The sequence below is a fragment of the Bombina bombina genome, chromosome 6, assembly GCF_027579735.1.
Source record: "Bombina bombina isolate aBomBom1 chromosome 6, aBomBom1.pri, whole genome shotgun sequence".
Lineage (NCBI taxonomy): Eukaryota > Metazoa > Chordata > Amphibia > Anura > Bombinatoridae > Bombina > Bombina bombina.
This window is the reverse complement of record NC_069504.1, coordinates 1023004033-1023025206: the sequence shown is the minus strand read 5'-3', so window position 1 is coordinate 1023025206 and position 21174 is coordinate 1023004033. Positions and strand designations below refer to the sequence as shown.

The 21174-nt window shown below is 34.5% G+C and overlaps 1 protein-coding gene across 1 annotated transcript in view; it reads right to left on the bottom strand.

The window, feature by feature from the left end:
- Nucleotides 1-7504: 7504 nt before the first annotated feature.
- The window catches only part of LOC128664858 (tetraspanin-11-like), a 144202-nt gene continuing 130532 nt past the window's right edge, over nucleotides 7505-21174 (bottom strand). Inside the window, exons 4-6 of the mRNA XM_053719658.1 lie at nucleotides 12831-12935; nucleotides 10220-10378; nucleotides 7505-7600 (exon numbers count right to left, since the gene is read on the bottom strand). Of these exons, the coding sequence (XP_053575633.1) occupies nucleotides 7505-7600; nucleotides 10220-10378; nucleotides 12831-12935 (360 nt within the window). The remainder of the gene's footprint in view (nucleotides 7601-10219; nucleotides 10379-12830; nucleotides 12936-21174) is intronic.

Here is a 21174-nt window from a genome sequence, read left to right as displayed (position 1 = left end):
CCATTATTTACTTTAAAAATAAATAATTGCCCTTTTTATATGAATTTTATATTATTTTTTATATGCCGTTTTTTAAAATGCCTTTTTATATATGCTTATTTAGTATATTCCTAATTTTTTTATATGCATAATTTTTTAAATGTCACTTTTTTATATGCCCACTTTTTTATATGCCTACTTTTGAATATCACTCACTCTTTTATCCATTCCTATTATTACACGATTCCCTTTAGGACCCTGGTAACTGAATTTGCAAATGCACTTAATTCACACATGCACAAAATCTAAACACCTACCTTCCCACTCTCTTATACACATTTATACAATAATACTCTGTATGTTCTCTTGCGCATGCGCAGTTGCGATGAAGGGACGCCACACGCACTAGCAGGATCATTACCAGGTAAAGCACATACATTGTTAGTTTATTGTTTGTTTTGTAAAGGTCTGAGGACGGGGGCAACCCCGAAAACGTTCACCTTAAGTAAAGTTTGGTGTTTATTATGGAGAGTGCCTTTCTTGTTTATTTTTGTATATATATATATATATATATTTGTTTTGGCATCATTTAAGCAACCCTCTTTTTCACGCTACAGAGCACTAAAGGTCACCAACTTAGATCTCTTTAGCTTTTTTAGTGCTATCCCACCATTCCTTTCCCTATACCAGTACCGTTTGGGTAATCAGTTAGGAGGTCTGATCACCTTTTTGGGATTAGCATATAAGAGACCTGAGTGTAGTATCTTTAATAACCCCCCTTTTTTCCATTTTAATTTCCTACCTCCTATTTTTAGATCCACTCTTCAATTATTCATATATTCATATAATTATTCACAGAATATCTAGCATTCACATATCTTACATTTATTGATATCTATGATCTCTCACCTTTATTATTAATATTATTATTATATTAATATTATTTTTTCACTTTAATCCAATCTTTTATCCACTTTTGGATTTTTTGCACAATTATTAGGGGATATATTCTAATCTTTTTACTGTAGACATTTTTATAGACAATTTTATTCTATTACCCTTGAATTTATTATTTTCTATACATATTTTTTATTTATTATATTTTTTCTGAATCATCAGTTGTTAGTCCTTTTATAAATATATAATGGATATATTTTCTTATAGAGACTTAATTCTTAAAAATATTGCATCTAATATACACTCAGAGATTGAAAATACTCTAGAAACCAAAAAAGTAGATGATATTCACTTAGATTTAGAAAACATGCTCCTCAAAGAAATTAAACAAGTTTAAGAAATTGTCAGGGCATCTGTAAATGTCAGTGGACATACATATATATATATATATATATATATATATATATATATATATATATATATATATATATATATATATATATATATATATATATATATATATATATATATATATACATATACATATGTGTATATATATATATATATAATATAAGATAAAATAAGTATGAAATCTCTCAAATAGTAGGTTTGAGCATGTGCATTCATCACACTATATGTATTCCACATCTGAGAACAAAGGATTGCTTCCAAAGATATCCTGCTGAGGTGTGAAGCTAAAATCCCTATCAGATTGTCACGATTAAAGATTTAGCTTTTGAAGCCCACAGCCCTGTAGGGGGTAACCAAGCCAGCATACATCATGGAATGTTTGGAGACAACATTCTGAACATAAAGTCAGATAAGCAAATAAAATTCTGACTGTATAGTGATTAGCATAGACTTGTTAATTACCCCTAGAGATAAGATTTTCACATTTCTTAACCAATATATATATTTTTTAAAGCATAAAATGTCTTAACTTCTGTATTTTAGAAGCATAGAAATTAATATATGTATATATATGTACATATTCAGACAACATATTAAATGTATGCCTCAGACTGTATTAAATATATATATATATATATATATATATATATATATATATATATATATATATATATATATATATATATATATATATATATATGGGAGATACAATTCAAATTTGTAATAGATTAAATAACAATTATAATGATCCCATTATTGAAAATATAACATATTGTTGTTTTTCTATCTTCCAAATAGAGCTAAAAGATGCTAATACAGAATTCCAACATGGGTTGACCTAAGTCATATCATATGGTTATGCACTAAATGTTTATGCAACTTTAAATACATCTCTTAAAATATAATAGTATGAATATATAGGAATTACTTTGATGTGATATGACTATAAAATATTGATGTTTGATATCAGGTTGTAGGTTTTCTGTTATGCTAGATGAGATATGGATGCTGACAGGACAGATTTATTAATGCGATAGCTATGGTGGTTTAAATGGTCATTTTATTAAGATATATTAAATTGTAACAAAAATGAATGGTGGGACTATACTTCTGGTTGTCTGCTGCCCCTAGTGGATTGAAATGGTATGACAGCCAAATTAATTTTCAATTAGGACACATACAGAGCCAGTAAGGGGGGCATCCCTTAAAAGTAACCAATGAGAAGGGACACGCATCCGAAAGGCCTCCCATATTGTTTAATCAATTATTAAGTTATATAAGCTGAATGCAACTGGAGAGGGGCTGACTTTTGCTGAGGGACTGGTAACTGAAAAATTGGCTGCGTTGAAATACAGTTACTATAAGCAAGATTGGGCTATCTTTTTATGATCCATATTTGCAAATACACTTAATTTCATATCAGATGAAACAAAGAATATTGGAACCTGAATATCGACTTGGTTATTTTTGGTAAAGTATAAGAGGTTGCTAAATATAGGTAATATTCAAATCAAAGGTATTTAGTAATTATAATCAAATAGCAGGTCTAAAAGAACAAATTGTATTTAACCTTGTGTTTCATAGTCCTGTACAGTGTTAAGCTTGTATTTTGTATGTTAATTTATCTTTGCAAATATATAAATATATTTTAGAATTTGTCTTAACTGTAGGTAAATAAGAACTTATTTCAACATAGATAAATTGGCATTTAAACTGACTGTTTACATTAAGAATATATATATATAACTCTTGGTGTTTTAATTAGAGTGTATATTGTTCTATAGTTTAATTAAGCACTGTTAAAATATAATTCTGAATGTTAGTGGCTTATATCTTGGTCTCATTGTGGTATTTTAATACAATTCAATTGTGAATAAATAAGGTAGACTTTTATGATCTTTGCATAGCATATTTTAATAATTTAAACGTGTATAGTTTGATTCAGGTCTGGCTTTCTACAAATATAATTCAATGTGTCTATAAATTTTAACTAATAAAAAGAATTCAGGAATTTACATAAATTTTATTGTCTTGGTATATGCATTTTATTGGGGTTCATTTTAAAGAATAATTATTAAATATATTGTATTATAACCCGGCCATATACTGACAAAATCAAATATATTCAGAATTACATTGACCTCAAAATGGTACCGAGAGGCCTCAGACTAAAGAAAAACTGTACTTTTCCTTTACCTGACCAATTATCCACTGAATGGTTTGAAGTATTAGAGACTGCCTCAATTAACCATATGAAAATTATTATCAAAGCAAGAAATATACAATTAATTGATCCTAATAAAGACATTGAATTATCTAGAAACAAACTACATACCATAGAGTTAAGTGAAGAACATAAACACACACAGTCAGAGATTATTAAAAGAATATCTGAATTCAAAGTGAATATAATTTCTAAAAGAAATTCCAAATTCACAAATTTGAGGGCCAAATCTACTTTCTTTCCAACACATGAAAAGAGTGAACATATTAAACTTTTTGAACAGAACATCAAACTTTTTGAACTCTTGGATCAAACTAAACCAATTAGAAATAATCTCAATAAGAAAGAAATTCAAACATTAAAAGCATTACAGACTAATAAAGAAATAGTGGTGAAACCAGCTGATAAAGGTTGGGGTGTAGTTATAATGGATACCAGCTATTATATTGAGGAATCAATCAGACTATTACAAGACAAATCCACATATGTTAAACTTAAACAGAACCCAACAAGAATATAAACTAGGAACTCTACTTAAATATCCAAAGGATAAAGGCATTCTTAATAAATCTGAATTTGAATTACTATCTATACTATACCCTAAGACCCCCACGTTATACTTTTTACTGAAAGTTCACAAGCATTTGCAAAATCCTCCGGGCCGTCCCATAATTTCAGGGATTGAGTCCCTTACATCAAATTTATCACAGTACGTAGATTACTTTCTACAAAAATATGTTATTAACTTAACAACATATTTACGTGATTCATGGTTATGTCACTAGGATAAACCAATTGATTACATGTTCAGATAAAAATATAATATATTGTATCCAATGCTCATGTAACTTTATCTACTTTGGTCAAACTAGCAGGATGCTATGAGATAGAATACGTGAACACATTCTTTTAAAAATAGAACATGAATCAATAGAAACTAATTTATATTCCCATTTTAAAGAAATACATTCAGGTAATCGGAAGGATTTTAAGTACTGGGATATAAAAAAAAACTTCATCTAGGGGTAAGAGGTGGAAATATGAACACATTACTATCTAAAAAGGAAGCGGAACTCATGTTTTATTTTATATCCCTCTACCCCCTGGGTTTGAATTCCGAACTAGATCTTAGTTCACTTATTTAGGATGACTATTAGCCCTTGCTTTTATTGATAAATAAACCTGCACCTTATAATGTATTTTTCATTATAATTCTAATCTATTAACATTGATCTTAAATCATCTAAATAAGTTAATAAATAGCTTCTTCACGATAATATATTACCACCGCAAAATATCTAAATTAAGAATATGTGTCTACAATAAATTATTGTGGCGCACTATTAGACTAAAGTTAATTAACTCTTTATGAATTTAATTTATATCCATTATTAAAATTATATCTGTTTTACCATTATTTCTATTAATACATTATTTTGTTTGGATTACCATTATTTACTTTCAAAATAAATAATTGTCCTTTTTATATGAATTTTATATTATTTTTTTATATGCCATTTTTTTAAAATGCCTTTTTATATACGCTTATTTTTTACATGCATAATTTTTTTTATATGCCTAATTTTTTAAATGTCACTTTCTTATATGCCCACTTTTTTTATATGCCTACTTTTGAATATCACTCACTCTTTTATCCATTCCTATTATTACACGATTCCCTTTAGGACCCTGGTAACTGAATTTGCAAATGCACTTAATTCACAAACGCACAAAATCTAAACACGTACCTTCCCACTCTCCTATACACATTTATACAATAATACTCTAAAAGATGTTATAACTGCATCTTAAGTTGTTATTACTAAGTATGTTTGATTTCTTTCACAAATGTTATTGTATCATTATATGTACAATCGAATTTAAATACCGAGTAAATATTGGCTGCTAAATCTAACCAATCAGGACATAGCACATGCTATTTAAACTTGATAAAGAGTTCAGTGAGCATCTTGATAAAGGCCCAGGCGTCTGAAACGTGTTGATCTGCTCACACTGACTACAAACGTTCAATTTGATATATACTGGTAGTAGGACAGGTACATTGAGCTATTTAAGCCATAACGAATAGTCTCCATATGTGTTATTGCTGTCCCAGGATCTACAAGCTCACCAAGTTGTTTTCTTCCCTAATGGATCTCACATAACGAGCTGCAAAATCAGTTCATCAGTTTTATCATCTCTGATCCACTCGACTTTAACCTTAACACCGGAACTAATTGGTATTTGGACAGTGAGGTGTCGCCCAATTCAGTGTTGGCGCACAAACCTACACCCCGGTCCCATTATCTATTTCAGATCATCTATAATCTCTGAAAATACTGAGGCACATACAGCTAATATCTGGAATACCGAGGAACTTTGTTATTACTATCTGCTAAAGGTTAACTGTAACGTTAACCTCAGAAAATCCGGAATCACTGGTCTATGAAATTTATCCGGACCATACTTTTGCTATTATCGTTTGGGACTTTGTTTAGTCTCTTAATAAGGACTGATCCAAAAGGAGAATTAGATTTTTATCAGGTACCTTATAGCACAGTGATTTATTTTATACTGGTTATATTCATACCTGTATTTCGTATTTAACATATATTCTTATTTATTATATGAATTATTTATTTTATGGATTATTTGTATATTATTCTGATGCAGGCATCTTATTTTAACATGTTATAATAAATATAATTTGATTGTTATATTTGACACTATTTCCTTTCACTTGCATCTCTTTTTAGGTACATATACCTTACAATGCATAACTATAGCTATTATTCGTCACAACACATTGTATCCACCTTGCTACACTTAATGTGCATCTAGTATCAGACACACACACACATATATATATATATATATATATATATATATATTGGCATCATTTAAGCAACCCTCTTTTTTCACGCTACAGAGCACTAAAGGTCACCAACTTAGCTTTTTTAGCGCTATCCCACCATTTCTTTCCCTATACCAGTACCATTTGGGTAATCAGTTAGGAGGTCTGATCACCTTTTTGGGATTAGCATATAAAAGACCAGAGTGTAGTATCTTTAATAACCCCCCTTTTTTCCATGCAAGGGTCTCAACACTCCTCTGAGGTCTACTTGAATCAATGTTCAAAGCACACCCCACTTTATGTATTGGCCAATTGCAACTTAAAAAAGACCCACCTTGATTTATCAGTGTTTTTCTAGGCAATGTGAAACTGAGAACATTTTTTAAATACCATCCAAAACTGTTATCAAGACTAATGTGATAGGGTTGATATTGTAGAAAATAGCTCCCATCCCAGAGCGCAAGTAAAAACCTGACACATGCAAAACGTTGAACTTTGAATAATTTCTGATTAAAATATTTCATATAAATATTATAACATTTTTGTTATAAGGTTAAAAGGTATATGGTATATTACAAGGTGTCTGACTGGAAAGGGATATAATACACATATACTGTACATACTTTGGAGCCCTTTCCACTCAAATACATTTAAACATGAAATATTTTTAATTTACATTCCAAATATATAGGCATAGCTATACAGTATATTTTACAAAAAATCATCAGATATACATAGACATATTTCAAAATAAAAAGGACATTTCAAGCCTTAGCACACCTTTGGCTTAGCACTCGAGTAATAGGCAATATGAGTTTTTCAGCCCACCCCCGTAGAAGTCTATTATGCAACAGATTTAACGCACTTGCGCTATTCAATATCCAGTTGTTAGTGAGCTCTAGGATTTGCTTGAGTGCTAATATATTACTTTGAACTTGTAATATGAGCAGAAAACTAAAAGCACTTTTGATTTAACTTCAACAGCGTTTCTGCACAAAAGCGCTAATATTTTTCAGCCATTCAAAGGGAATACGTTTTACAGTACATTGTCCTTTAAACTAGCGAAAAGAATAACAAACAACCTAGTTCTCTTCTTTAATCGAGCAATGCTTCTCAAATCATGATAAAAAACTAAAAATCTATAATACCTGAAAACAAGCAATTCCTACAGAAACTGCTCCAATAAGCAAAAGATGTTCCTGCAGAAACTCTTCCAGTTTTGTAATACAACCACCCTACAAAAAAGTAAAATTACAGATAAGAGAAAGATATAAAACTGAATTGAATGCTATAATAGAAGAGTTTTGGGTTACTTAATGCCTGAGACTTTGCGGTTCAGGCTCATTTATGCAAGTCTGCAACTGCACATTAAGAAGCAGTGGCCACTATGTGCAAGTGCAATAATAAATGCAGGTGGCAGGTGCACTCTCTCTAGCTTGGAAGTGAGTGGAGAAGTTTCCTGGCTGGGAACATTGTCTGCCTTCATCATAATAAATGAGGTCTATAATCTAACAGTGCCTTCCAATAAAGCACTACAATTAATGGTCCTTTAGTTAATTATAAATTGAACTCAATATTATAATAAATATAAAATACAGATTCTGCATGTAAGAAAAGATTTATCTAATTTTATCAAAATGAGTTATTAGTATAGGATTTCATTTTAAAGGGATATTTCAGCATGTAAACTAATCTGAGACCATATAGCCATACAACCTGGCTAAACTATTTTCTATATATTATATGTAATTCATTTTAAAGAGAGTTTTTCCATTAAACCAATACTTGAAAGGAAATGCAGCCATAGGTCACTTGTGGTCACACCCTCATACATTGCAATGTTTATATATAACTTTAGGAAACAATCATTAATTAATGAAATAAGGTATAGCTATTTACAAAACAACAGCTGAGCACTAATAAAATAAACAAGAAATTCAGATACAGCTGCTAATTTGCTATTTACTTCATAATACACTAATACAGTATGTAGCAGCTGTTTATTATTGTGGTCACTTACACAGTCAACTCCTTCTCAAACAACATGTCTCTTTGCCTTAATTAGTACCCGTTATGAATGTGGTTAAAGCTAAATTTAAAGTAAATTAAAGTCTTGGTATAATGTGTGAAATGCACATATTTTGTATAAATAGCACACTGACAGCTTCACAAAGCCTTATAGGGCGTGTAAAGGGAATTATGGGTATGTTTTAATATAAATGGCTCTCTCTGTATTAACCACAGGACATCTCAATTAGAACTCATATCTCAGTGATAATTAGTAAAACAAATTATATAGGGGACTGCCATGGGTGTTCACATTAATTTGGGGTGATAAGGGGTGTAACGCAAAATCTAAGATGCCCCTAACAGTAAAATAAATTATATAGCATATGAATAACATATGAGGAGAGTGTTGCGTGTAGTATACAAATGATGTACATATTTTTTTCTTAATGGTGGCTCATTGGCATCGAGTGACTTAAGTGAGTGCTTATACTTAGATAAAGGGTGCTGAATTCCATAGGGGGGTATTTGATCTATATCCTTGCTGGTCTCAATAAGCTCTCATTAAAGGGACATTGAAGCCAATATTTTTTTATTCATCCATCAGGAATTATTTGCTGTATTGCACAAAATCTTTTCATGTCCCTTTAAGCACTGATTAGCTCCTTCAAATGAGGTTGTGGCAAGTGATAGAGCAGGGTGCGTTCTCTTTTGCATGCCCTTGTACAAAGAATAATGCACAATCTGGCTCTACAAGTTGATCGTTAAATATTTTCACCAAAAGCATCTTAACAACACCAACACATTTTTAGCGTATCCTATACTTTTAATGGATAGTGCAGGGAATACTATTAGCTCGGTCACTGCACTCTTATTACAAGTGGTGAGTTAAGTGTTGTGCTTGAGAGCAATCCAATACACCGCTGTACAATTTAGCATTTTTACGACCTGACGTAAACCATTATTATTAATAGAATATCACCGGACTACATGAAGTACTCCAGTACTTAGGCACTATCAGCTTATCGAACCCTCAGTGCTCAAGCGATATCCAACACAAATTTTACCGTGCAACCCCATAAAATTCTATTATGTGAAATATTTAGCGCACCTGCACTATACAACATGCAGATGTTAGTGTACCCTAGACTATCGTCGTGAGCACAAAAATAGAAGCGCTATTGATTGTTTTTTAGCAATGCTAACGTACAATACTGCTAATATCTTTGCACTCCATTTATAATCTTGGCCAGTGTTTCTAAACTTCAGTCCTCAGGACCCTTAACAGGCCTGATTTTCATTATATCTTAACTAGAGCACAGGTGAAATAATCAGCTGATCAGTAGCTATGGTTACTAACCCGTTCTCATCCTTCAGATGATTATTTCACCTGGGCTCTAGTTAAGATATAATGAAACTCTGGCCTGGGAAGTATCCTGAGGACTGGAGTTGGGAAACACTGATCTAGGCCTTATTGTGCAAGCAGACCTTTTGCAATTCAGTGAATAATTGCAGATGGATACAAAAATAAGTTTAATGTGCCTTTATTTTTAGAACTTTCCTTGACAAACTGACAAAATATTAAACAGGTTTTAAGAAATATTTCATTTTGTCACCTGATACCGTATTTACACAGTTTAATCCTGCGACAAAAGAATAACAAACCCATGGTAAGTGATTCCATTGAAACCTTGTAAACTCACAGTCAAGGATATTATTTCCTTTCATGTCAGTGGGTATAAATGTATTGTGTATTAATTGTACCATTTTCTATAAAACTATAAAAAACTTCATAAAGAATACTGATGTTTCATAACTAAAGGGAACGTAGCAATTATTTTTCTTACCTCCACTTTGAAAATATTAGAAGGATGATCTCGTGCTCCACAGTTTAAGGTGATAGTTTTGCAGCAGCTGTCCGGTACCAATCTCTTTTCAGATTTTTCTGAGTTGATGAAGAGGCTGTATAGCCAGTCGTGATAACTATTACTGCCACAGCATCTAAACTGGAACATAAAAAACAGACAAAAGTCTTGTGCCAGGACTATATACAGCAGTAATAATTCAATCTTGCTTTAATGAATTTAATAAAACAGATTATGGCTTCATGAGAAGAGCAAACAAAATAATTATATTCTATGAAAATATGTATTCACTTAAACAAGAATAGACTGTAATCAATAGGATAATTAGATAACGATGTAATCTAAGTACTGTGCCTCTTGCTTGCTAATGAGGGAAAGGATTATTCCTATATCTTGTATGAACAAGTTCTGCTAACAAATGCTATTTTGTTGCTTTACTAGCTAAGGGAGTGTTATTAAAAGGAAATGTTTTTTTGCTCAATATGCCTATGTGCAAAAAGTACTGTAAATGTTCTAATATGCTTGATTTACAGATATGTGTTTCTTTTTCCCCTATATATCCACTTTATTTGTGTTTGTTTGTTTTGATTGACATTGCATTGTGGTATTTAGTGGTATTTTATGCAGGATATCTTTGGAATAAAATGATATATATTTAAAAGGAATGTGACAATTTTTTTGTTTCATGACTCAGATAGAGCATACACTTTTTAAAAAGTGGTCAGTATTTATTTGTTTCCTTTAAATTCATTTTAAAGACTTAATACTTAACTCAACCCGCTCTGAAGAGCGTACTTACCCAATCCTTTTTTTGCCAGGTCCCAGGCCATAGCACACTCGGCACCCAGGACCTGCTCTAACTTTACTGCAGATCCTTGTAGCTGAAAGGCTGAGCCTCATGTTACTGCGGCCAGGGCTCTGGCAATAAGAGGATCTGGTTAATGTGCTCTCCAGAGCGTGTTAGGGTAAGTATGTAGCTACAGGTGAACATTTACATTCATTTACCAAAAACCAATGTAAATGTTTAACAAAAATTAATAAAATATTATATGTGAAGAACATAGGAATTTAAAATATGCGTAACAAAATTTGCCTGTCTTAGCACTTTTCCTTGAAGCCTTGGTCCATGGTTGGATTTGCGGATTAGGGCTGCTGCGAGGAGGTCCTTAGGAAGCTATTGAAGATGTTGTGAGAGGGATGTTTAGCTTCATGAAAAAATCAACAAGATCTTCATTTGATTTATAGATTGCTGTTTGACCTTCTCTAGTTGCTCTCAGGTGAAAGGGGAAACCCCAGCAGTAAAGAATACTTAAGTCACTTAATTGTTTGATAAGATATAAGCGGGTAAGGGTTTGCTGTCACATGGCCTCATCAAAAAAAAAAAAATATTTGTCTTTATATGGTTAAAATTTGATAATAATATCTCTTGGAGGAGCTTTATTGGCAGGCTTAGGCCTAAGAGCTCTATGAGAGATGCTGCCTATCCAGTAAGAATGTAAACAGTGTTTACAGATTCAGTGGGATATCCAAAGCTTTGATATTTTCAGGTACCCCCCCTGCATTCTTAAATTCTGATGCAGGCTCTGATTGTCTAGATCTTCTATGTGATCATGCAGCTTTTGTATGGTGACATCCTGGCAGGATACTTGAGCAGATAGCACGTCAGAAGTTTCTTCCAGGTGTTCAACTTGGTAACCAAGTTCAATTATCTATTTCTTAAGGGTAGAAAACCATCTTTAATGGCTTTGTGAACTTCTGACATTAATAACTCGAGGTTCTCTTTTGTGGAGAGAGCTTGCAGATCAGCTTTAGTATTAAGAGAACAGTGGGTTATAGATGTACTTGTTGATAAGGGAGATTCTGTATCTTCCTGGCTGAGTGGTTCAGTGGCTATTTCAGGGGCATGCGCCTCAGGTGCTTTAAAAGAAGAGTGTACACCTTGTGATGGTGAGCCTGTTGGTTTAGATTGTTTGTCCCCCTTCCCAGAATTCCTAGAACCCATTATTTGTAATGAAGAGGTAGGGAGAAATGAGTGTAGCAGTAATCCCCAGCTTAAATAACAAGAGATCTGATAGATATTCAGAAGGATACAGACATTAAACACTGAAATGTAGGGTTAGCAAATTCTCTTGAGACGATGGAGTGGTAAAATAAATTTCCTGCAGGCTGCTGAGGATCTTGCAGAGTGTATCAGGTACAAACAACTACAAACAATGTAGAAGTAGAGGACTGCATTAGATTTTTTAATGGAGTTTATGTAAAACACTCACTTTGACCTGTTTATTTTCAAGAGCAATTACAATTTTAAAGTGTCCTTGCTGCAGCATCTGTATACTGATCCGGATATGTCCCTGTCTGCTTGGGATCCACACCTATGTTGGTGACAGAGTCCTTAAGCTGTACCTGCGGAGGAGGTTCTTTACTGGGTTTCTGGGACTGAGACGCACTAGTTGAGGGCTCCATGAGTTTATGCTCCCAGTGCAAGAGAGGAGCAGCTATATAAAGGTTAAATCACCCTGCAAGTGGCATAATTATCAGGGCCTCTTGTTCATTACCGATTCACATTATAAAAAACAAACAAGTTTCTCCTTACGTCTTGTTGCAGATTATCAATGGCAAGTGTTATATCCATCTTCCCAGGCTGCGCATAATCTTCTATAATCGTTTGATTAAGATTATGTCTGAGTTCATTGCTTATCTGTGTATTAAACAAAAAAACTCTAATTAATATAAAAATAATATTTTAGATAGCGCTTCATTCTTTTTATTACTATAACATTTGTATTGCAGAAAAAGAGGCTTCCTATTTTGCTATCGATTCTTTACTAATGTCTCAAAAGCAACAAAGAAAATGACCTCTACATGAAAACAAAAAACAGCTAATGAGATAATAGAAAAGGGAAATACACCCAAATAGAATAGACTCACAATCCTCTTTTCTTTGCTGCTGATCAATAAAAATACCAAAAACTCAACATGCTGTCTTCATATCTCCCTACCTCTTCATTTGCCAGCCTCACATCTCCCTGATGCACACAATTTTCAAATCAAGGAATATTTTATGTGTAACTGTGGCATTTATATTCTTTGCTAAGACTGAATTTTAGTTTAAAATGCAGCCCAGGTTCCTCGGTTCTCTAAAAATAGCTGTTTTTGGAGCCTATTTACTAAAGCTCAGTCTTAGTTTAATACATAGTAAATATGCTCCATTGAATAAATCAGTATTTGAAAACAGTAAATCGGCTGGCTCAGTCTTAGAGAATCAGACTTTTTAAGACATGGGGGTAGATTTATCAATGTGCGGGCGGACATGATCTGCTGTAGCGGATCATGTCCGCCGCACATTGATAAATGCTGACAGCATACACTGTTGGCATTTATCATTGCACAAGCATTTCTAGTGAAATGCTTGTGCAATGCCGCCCCCTGCACATTAGCGGCCAATCAGAGGTGGTGGACGAGTTAAGGAGTAGAGTCGGAAAGTACGAGGGTAGATACCAGCAACCACTGCTTGGTAAATCTACCCCATGATATATTTTAGTGTTAACCCCCAATAAACAGCTATCAATGGCTCCCAATTTAATCAGTTTGAATTTGTACAGGAAAACATTGCATAGCAATTTGGGCATTTTAGCATTTTCTGAATCATTCCAGTCAATAAGAGGAATTATTGAGTGAATTAGAAAAAGTGATTGAATTATAAAAATATATATACACTGTAAAAGCAAAAATTAATGACAGATAAAAAATAAAGGAAAAATTATGAGAAAAATTTTGCAAGGATTTCCACAGGCAGTCACAGAAGCCAGAGGTATTGGGGGATATGTATCAAGCCATCAACCGCAAATATGTGGAATTCCACAGCGTAATTGTTGCAAGCTTTATCCAACCTAGTTATCAAAGCCTAGAGACAGGCAAAAGTTGAAATTTGTGACGTAACATACGATCCACTGGTCTCAGTGTGACGCAGATCGATGCTTACGTCATTACAGATGTTCCTCAAATTTCTAACAGGTATGCTCGCGGCTATTCCAGCCCAGCATACCTGGTTTTCAATCCGCCACCCTGGAGGCCGCGGATGCCATAGAAATCAATGGGAGTCTGAAAGCCCTGAAAGCTTATGTTTGATGCTGCCAGATATCCCATTGAGTTATATGGTTGAAAACAAGTAACGTTTAAACCTAACACCCTAACATAAGCTTCGAGTCTAAACACCCCTAATCTGCCCCCCGACATCGCCACAACCTAAAAAAAATGTATTAACCCCTATTCCGCCACTCCCCAACATCGCTGCAACCTAAATAAAGTTATTAACCCCTATCCCGCCGCTCCCGGACTCCGCCGCCAGTATAATAAAGTTATTATCCCCTATCCCGCCACTCCCGGACTCCGTCGCCACTAAATAAACATATTAACCCCTAAACCTCTGGCCTCCCCCATCACTACTACTAACTAAACCTATTAACCCCCTAAACCGCAAGCCCCCCACATGGCCATAAACTAAATTAAGCTATTAACCCCTAAACCTAACAACCCGCTAACTTTAAATTAAAATGACAACATCCCTATCTTAATATAAATTAAAACTTACCTGTAGAATTAAAATAAACGATTTTTAAACTATTAATTAACCTACCCTAACTATTATACCACAATTAAATTAAATTACCAATTAAATTAACTAAATTACATATTAAAAAACCTAACCCTACTAAAATTATTTAAATCTACTCTTAAACATTATTACAAATTACTAAATTACCCCCAAAAAATAAACGCTGTAACAAAAAATAAAAAATTACGAAAAAAAAAACACATTTTCAAAAATAAAAAAAGAATTACACCTAATCTAATAGCCCTATCAAAATAAAAAAGCCCCCCAAAATAAAAATAAACCCTAGCCTACAATAAACTACCAATAGCCCTTAAAAGGGCCTTTTGTGGGGCATTGCCCCAAAGAAATCAGCTATTTTACCTGTAAAAAAAATACAAACAATAAAACCCACCAACCAACCCCGCCCCCCAAATAAAAACCCTATCTAAAATAACCTAAGCTCCCCATTGCCCTGAAAAGGACATTTGTATGGGCATTGCCCTTAAAAGGGCATTTAGCTCTTTTACCTGCCCAGACCCTAATCTAAAAATAAAACCCACCAAAAAACCCTTAAATAAACCTAACACTAACCCCTGACGATCCACTTACAGTTCTTGAAGTCACGCTTGAAGGATCCATCCAGCTTAAGAAGTCATCATCCAGACGGCATCTTCTATCTTCATCCAGCCGGCGAAGTCTTCATCCAGACAGCATTTTCTATCTTCATCCATCCGGCGCGGAGGTGGTCCATCCTGAAGACATCCAGCGCGGAGCTCCTCTTAAATACGGTTGCCGCCGTAAACAATAGGATTAGAGCTGCTAAAATCCTATTGGCTGTTCCAATCAGCCAATAGGATGAGAGCTCAATCCTATTGGCTGATTGGAACAACCAATAGGATTAGAGCTGCTCAAATTCTATTGGCTGATTGGAACAGCCAATAGGATTTTAGCAGCTCTAATCCTATTGGCTGATTGAAATCTTTCAGCCAATAGGAATGCAAGGGACGGCATCTTGGATGACGTCACTTGCATTCAAGTTCCAGTTTATGGCGGCGACCATATTGAAGAGGAGCTCCATGCCGAATGTCTTAAGGATGGACCCGCTCTGTGCCGGATGGATGAAGATAGAAGATACCGTCTGGATGAAGACTATGCCGTCTGGATGAAGATAGAAGAGGCCGACTGGATGAAGACTTCTTGCCACCTGGATGATGACTTCTCCAGTTGGATGGATCCTTCAAGCGAGACTTCAAGAACTGTAAGTGGATCGTTGGGCGTTAGTGTTAGGTTTATTTAAGGGTTTTTTTGGGTGGGATTTATGTTTAGATTAGGGTCTGGGCAGGTAAAAGAGCTAAATGCCCTTTTAAGGGCAATGCCCATACAAATGTCCTTTTCAGGGCAATGGGGAGCTTAGGTTATTTTAGATAGGGTTTTTATTTGGGTGGGTTGGTTGGTTGGTGGGTTTTATTGTTGGGGGGTTTTGTATTTTATTTTTTTTTACATGTAAAAGAGCTGATTTCTTTGGGGCATTGCCCCACTAAAGGCCCTTTTAAGGGCCATTGGTAGTTTATTGTAGGCTAGGGTTTTTTATTTTGGGGGAGGTTTTTTTATTTTGATAGGGCTATTAGATTAGGTGTAATTCTTTTTTATTTTTGATAATGTGTTTTTTTTTCGTAATTTCGTTTTTTTATTTTTTGTAATTTAGCGTTTATTTTTTTGGGTATTTTAGTAATTTGTAATAATGTTTTTAAGTAGATTTAAATAATTTTAGTAGGGTTAGGTTTTTTAATATGTAATTTAGTTAATTTAATTGGTAGTTTAATTAAATTGTAGTATAATATTTAGGGTAGGTTAATTCATAGTTTCAAATTAGTTTATTTTAATTCTACATTAAATTTAAATTTAAATTTATTTTAAGATAGGGATGTTGTAATTTTAATTTAAAGTTTAGCAGGTTGTTAGGTTTAGGGGTTAATAGCTTAATTTAGTTTATGGCGATGTGGGGGGCTGACGGTTTAGGGGTTAATAGGTTTAGATAGTGGCAGTGATGTGGGAGGCCAGAGGTTTAGGGGATAATACATTTATTTAGTGGCGGCGGGGTCATGGAGCTGCAGGATAGGGGTTATTAACTTTATTTAGGTTGCTGCGGGGTCCGGGAGTGGTGGGATAGGGGTTAATAACTTTATTTAGGTGGTGGCAGGGTCCAGGAGCGGCAGGATAGGGGTAAAACATTTTTGTATAGTGGCGGCGTTTAGTGACAGGGTATAAATTAAGTTGGTAAAAAGCCGAATAGACACGAGATCGATGACTGTTAGTTAACAACAGTCCGATGCTCATCGCCCCGAAATTGGTGCATGTGTTTTTGCCGGCTATTTTTAAAAATATGGAGATCATATTCAGGTGTGCAGCTGCGATGTTAGGTGATGTTAGGCGAGCGTATTGGTGCCGGTGAATGCAGCATAGTTGAGGCTTTGATAAATATCCCACATTGAATCAAAGTTAAAATAAATCATGGGAGCTAATTAATTCAATTTTTGATGACTGGCTAATATGTTTGAATACAGTTTTTTTTCCAACTTAACTATTTATAGCAAATCATGGTGTGTGCAATAAACAATTTATTTTAATATTTAGTAATAAATTTACAATAAATATATTTAAGCCTCAAAACATTTCATTGCAATCATAAATTACTCTTCAGCCAGAAATGAATAATGGAAAAATCAAGCAGATTGAAGGTGTTGAATTTGAAAACATGTAAAACTTCTTTGAAAAGCAGATAACGAGTTTTGCGTTATGGCTGGCTCGCTACTAACTTGCAAGTTATTTTTACCGCTCACCTTTAATAGCGCTGCTATTACAGGTTTGTAAAAACCAGGCGTTTGTGGGCAATATGGTAGTGTTGAGCTCCATACCGCACACAAATACCAGCGCTGCTTTGAGCTGCTTTGACGTGCTCGTGCACGATTTCCCCATAGACATCAATGGGGAGAGCCGGCTAAAAAAATGCCTAACACCTGCAATAACGGAGCGTAAAGCTCCATAACGCAGCCCCATTGATGTCTATGGGGAAAGAAAATGTATGTTTAAATCCTAACATAAATCCTGAGTCTAAACCCCCCTAATCTGCCACCCCAACATCTACATTACACTTATTAACCCCTAATCTGCTGGCCCCAATGTCGCAGACACCTACATTACACTTATTAAACCCTAATCTGCCGCCCCCAATGTTGCCGCCACCTACCTACACTTATTAACCCCTAACCTGTTAACCTCTAATCTGCCTCCCCCAACGTCGCCGTCACCACTATACTAAAGTTATTAAACCTTAAACCTCTGGCCTTCCACATCACTAACATTAAATAAATATATTAACCCCTAAACCTAACCCTAACCCTAACACCCCTAACTTTGATATAATTAAAATAAATCTAAATAAAAATTACTATTATTACCTAAATAATACCTATTTAAGACTAAATACTTACCTGTAAAATAAAACCTAAGCTAGCTACAATATTACTAATAGTTACATTGTAGCTATTTTAGGTTTTATTTTTATTTCACAGCTAAGTTTGTATTTATTTTAACTAGGTAGACTAGTTAGTAGATAGTAATTAACTATTTAATAACTACCTAGTTAAAATAAATACAAATTTACCTGTAAAATAAAACCTAACCTGAGTTACAATAACACCTAACATTACACTAAAATTAAATAAATTAAGTTAAAAAATACATTTATCTAAATTACAAACAATAATAAACACTAAATTACACAAAATAGAAAAAGAAATGATCAAAAATAAAAACGAATTAATTCTAATCTAATAGCCCTATCAAAATAAAAAAGCCCCCCCAAAAATAATAAAACCCCTAGCCTACACTAAACTGCCAAAAAAAATACAAACAACCCCCCAACAGTAAAACCCACCACCCACACAACCCACCCCCCCAAATAAAAACCTACCTAAAAAACCTAAGCTCCCCATTGCCCTGAAAATGGCATTTAGCTCTTTTACGGTGCCCAAAGTCCCTAATCTAAAAATAAAACCGACCCCAATAAACCCTTAAAAAAACTAACACTAACCCCCGAAGATCCACTTACAGTTTTTGAAGACCGGACATCCCTCCTCATCCAGCCGGGAGAAGTCTTCATCCAAGCGGCAAGAAGTCCTCAACGAAGTTTTGAGAAGTCTTCATCCAAGCGGCAAGAAGTCATCCTCCAGGCAGGCAGAAGTTTTCATCAAGACGGCATCTTCTACCTTCATCCTTCCGACGTGGTGCGGCTCCATCTTCAAGATATCCAGCACGGAGCATCCTCTTCATACGGTCCCAGCCGTACACTGAAGGTTCCCTTTAAGGGACGTCATCCAAGATGGCGTCCCTTGAATTCCGAATGGCTGATAGAATTCTATCAGCCAATCGGAATTAAAGGGTAAAAAATCCTATTGGCTGATGCAATCAGCCAATAGAATTGAGCTTCAATCCTATTGGCTGACCCAATAAGCTAATAGAATGCAAGCTCAATCCTATTGGATTTTTTACCCTTTAATTCCGATTGGCTGATAGAATTCTAGAATTCTATCAGCCAATCGGAATTCAAGGGACGCCATCTTGGATGACGTCCCGTAAAGGGTACCTTCAGTGTACGGCTGGGCCCGTATGAAGAGGATGCTCCGCGCCGGATGTCTTGAAGAAGGAGCCACTCCGCGTCGGAAGGATGAAGATAGAAGATGCCGTCTGGATGAAGACTTCTGCCTGCCTGGAGGATGACATCTTGCCGCTTGGATGAAGACTTCTCCCGGCTTTGTTGAGGACTTCTTGCCGATTGGATGAAGACTTCTTCCGGCTGGATGAGGATGGATGTCCGGTCTTCAAAAACTGTAAGTGGATCTTCGGGGGTTAGTGTTAGTTTTTTAAGAGTTTATTGGGTGGGTTTTATTTTTAGTTGAGGGACTTCGGGCACCGTAAAAGAGCTAAATGCCCTTTTAAGGGCAATGCCCATCCAAATGCCTTTTTCAGGGCAATGGGGAGCTTATGTTTTTTTTTTTTAGGTAGGTTTTTATTTGGGGGGGTTGGTTGTGTGGGTGGTGGGTTTTACTGTTGGGGGGTTGTTTGTATTTTTTTTTTACAGGTAAAAGAGTTGATTTCTTTGGGGCAATGCCCCGCAAAAGGCCATTTTAAGCGATATTTGCAGTTTAGTGTAGGCTACGTTTTTTATTTTGGGGGGCTTTTTTATTTTGATAGGGCTATTAGATTAGGAGTAATTCGTTTTTATTTTTGATAATTTCTTTTTTTATTTTGTGTAATTTAGTGTTTATTATTTTTTGTAATTTAGATAAATGTATTTTTTTTATTTAATTTATTTAATTTTAGTGTAATTTTAGGTTTTAATGTAAGACAGGATAGGTTTTATTTCACAGGTAAGTTTGTATTTATTTTAACTAGGTAGTTAGTAAATAGTTAATAACTATTTACTAACTAATCTATGTAGTTAAAATAAATACAAACTTAGCTGTGAAATAAAACCTAAGATAGCAACGATGTAACTATTAGTTATATTGTAGCTATCTTAGGTTTTATTTTACAGGTAAGTATTTATTTAGTTTTAAATGGGAATAATTTAGGTATTAATTGTAATTTTTATTTGGAATTATTTTAATTATGTTAAAGTTAGTGAGTGTTAGGGTTACGTTAGGGTTAGACTTAGAGTTAGGTTTAGGGGTTAATAACTTTAGTATAGTGGCGGCGACATTGGGGGCAGCAGATTAGGGGTTAATAGGTGTAGTTAGCTGGTGGCGATTTTGGGGCAGCAGATTAGGGGTTAATAACAGTAATGTAGATTGTGGCGATGTTAGGGACAGCAGATTAGGGGTTAATAAGTGTATGTAGGTGGCAACGACATCGGGGCAGCAGATTAGGGGTTAATAATATTTAACTAGTGTTTACAATGTGGGAGAGTGGCGGTTTTGGGGTTAATATGTTTATTTTAGTGGGGGCGATGTCAGGAGTGTCAGATTAGGGGTTAATAATGTTATTTTAGTGTTTGCGATGCAGGAGGGCCTCGGTTACAGGTTAATAGGTAGTTTATCGGTGTTAGTGTACTTTGTAACACTTTAGTTATGAGTTTTATGGTACAACTTTGTAACGTATAACCCATAACTACTGACTTTCAGATGACTTGCAGATGACGGTACATATCTTGTAGTTATAGGCTGTACCACTCACTTTTTGGCCGGACAGGCAAACTCTGACCTTTTGAAAGGTGCGGTAGTTACATTGCGTGACGGCCAAAACAGTGTGCGGTACAGCTATACCTACAAGACTCGTAATACCA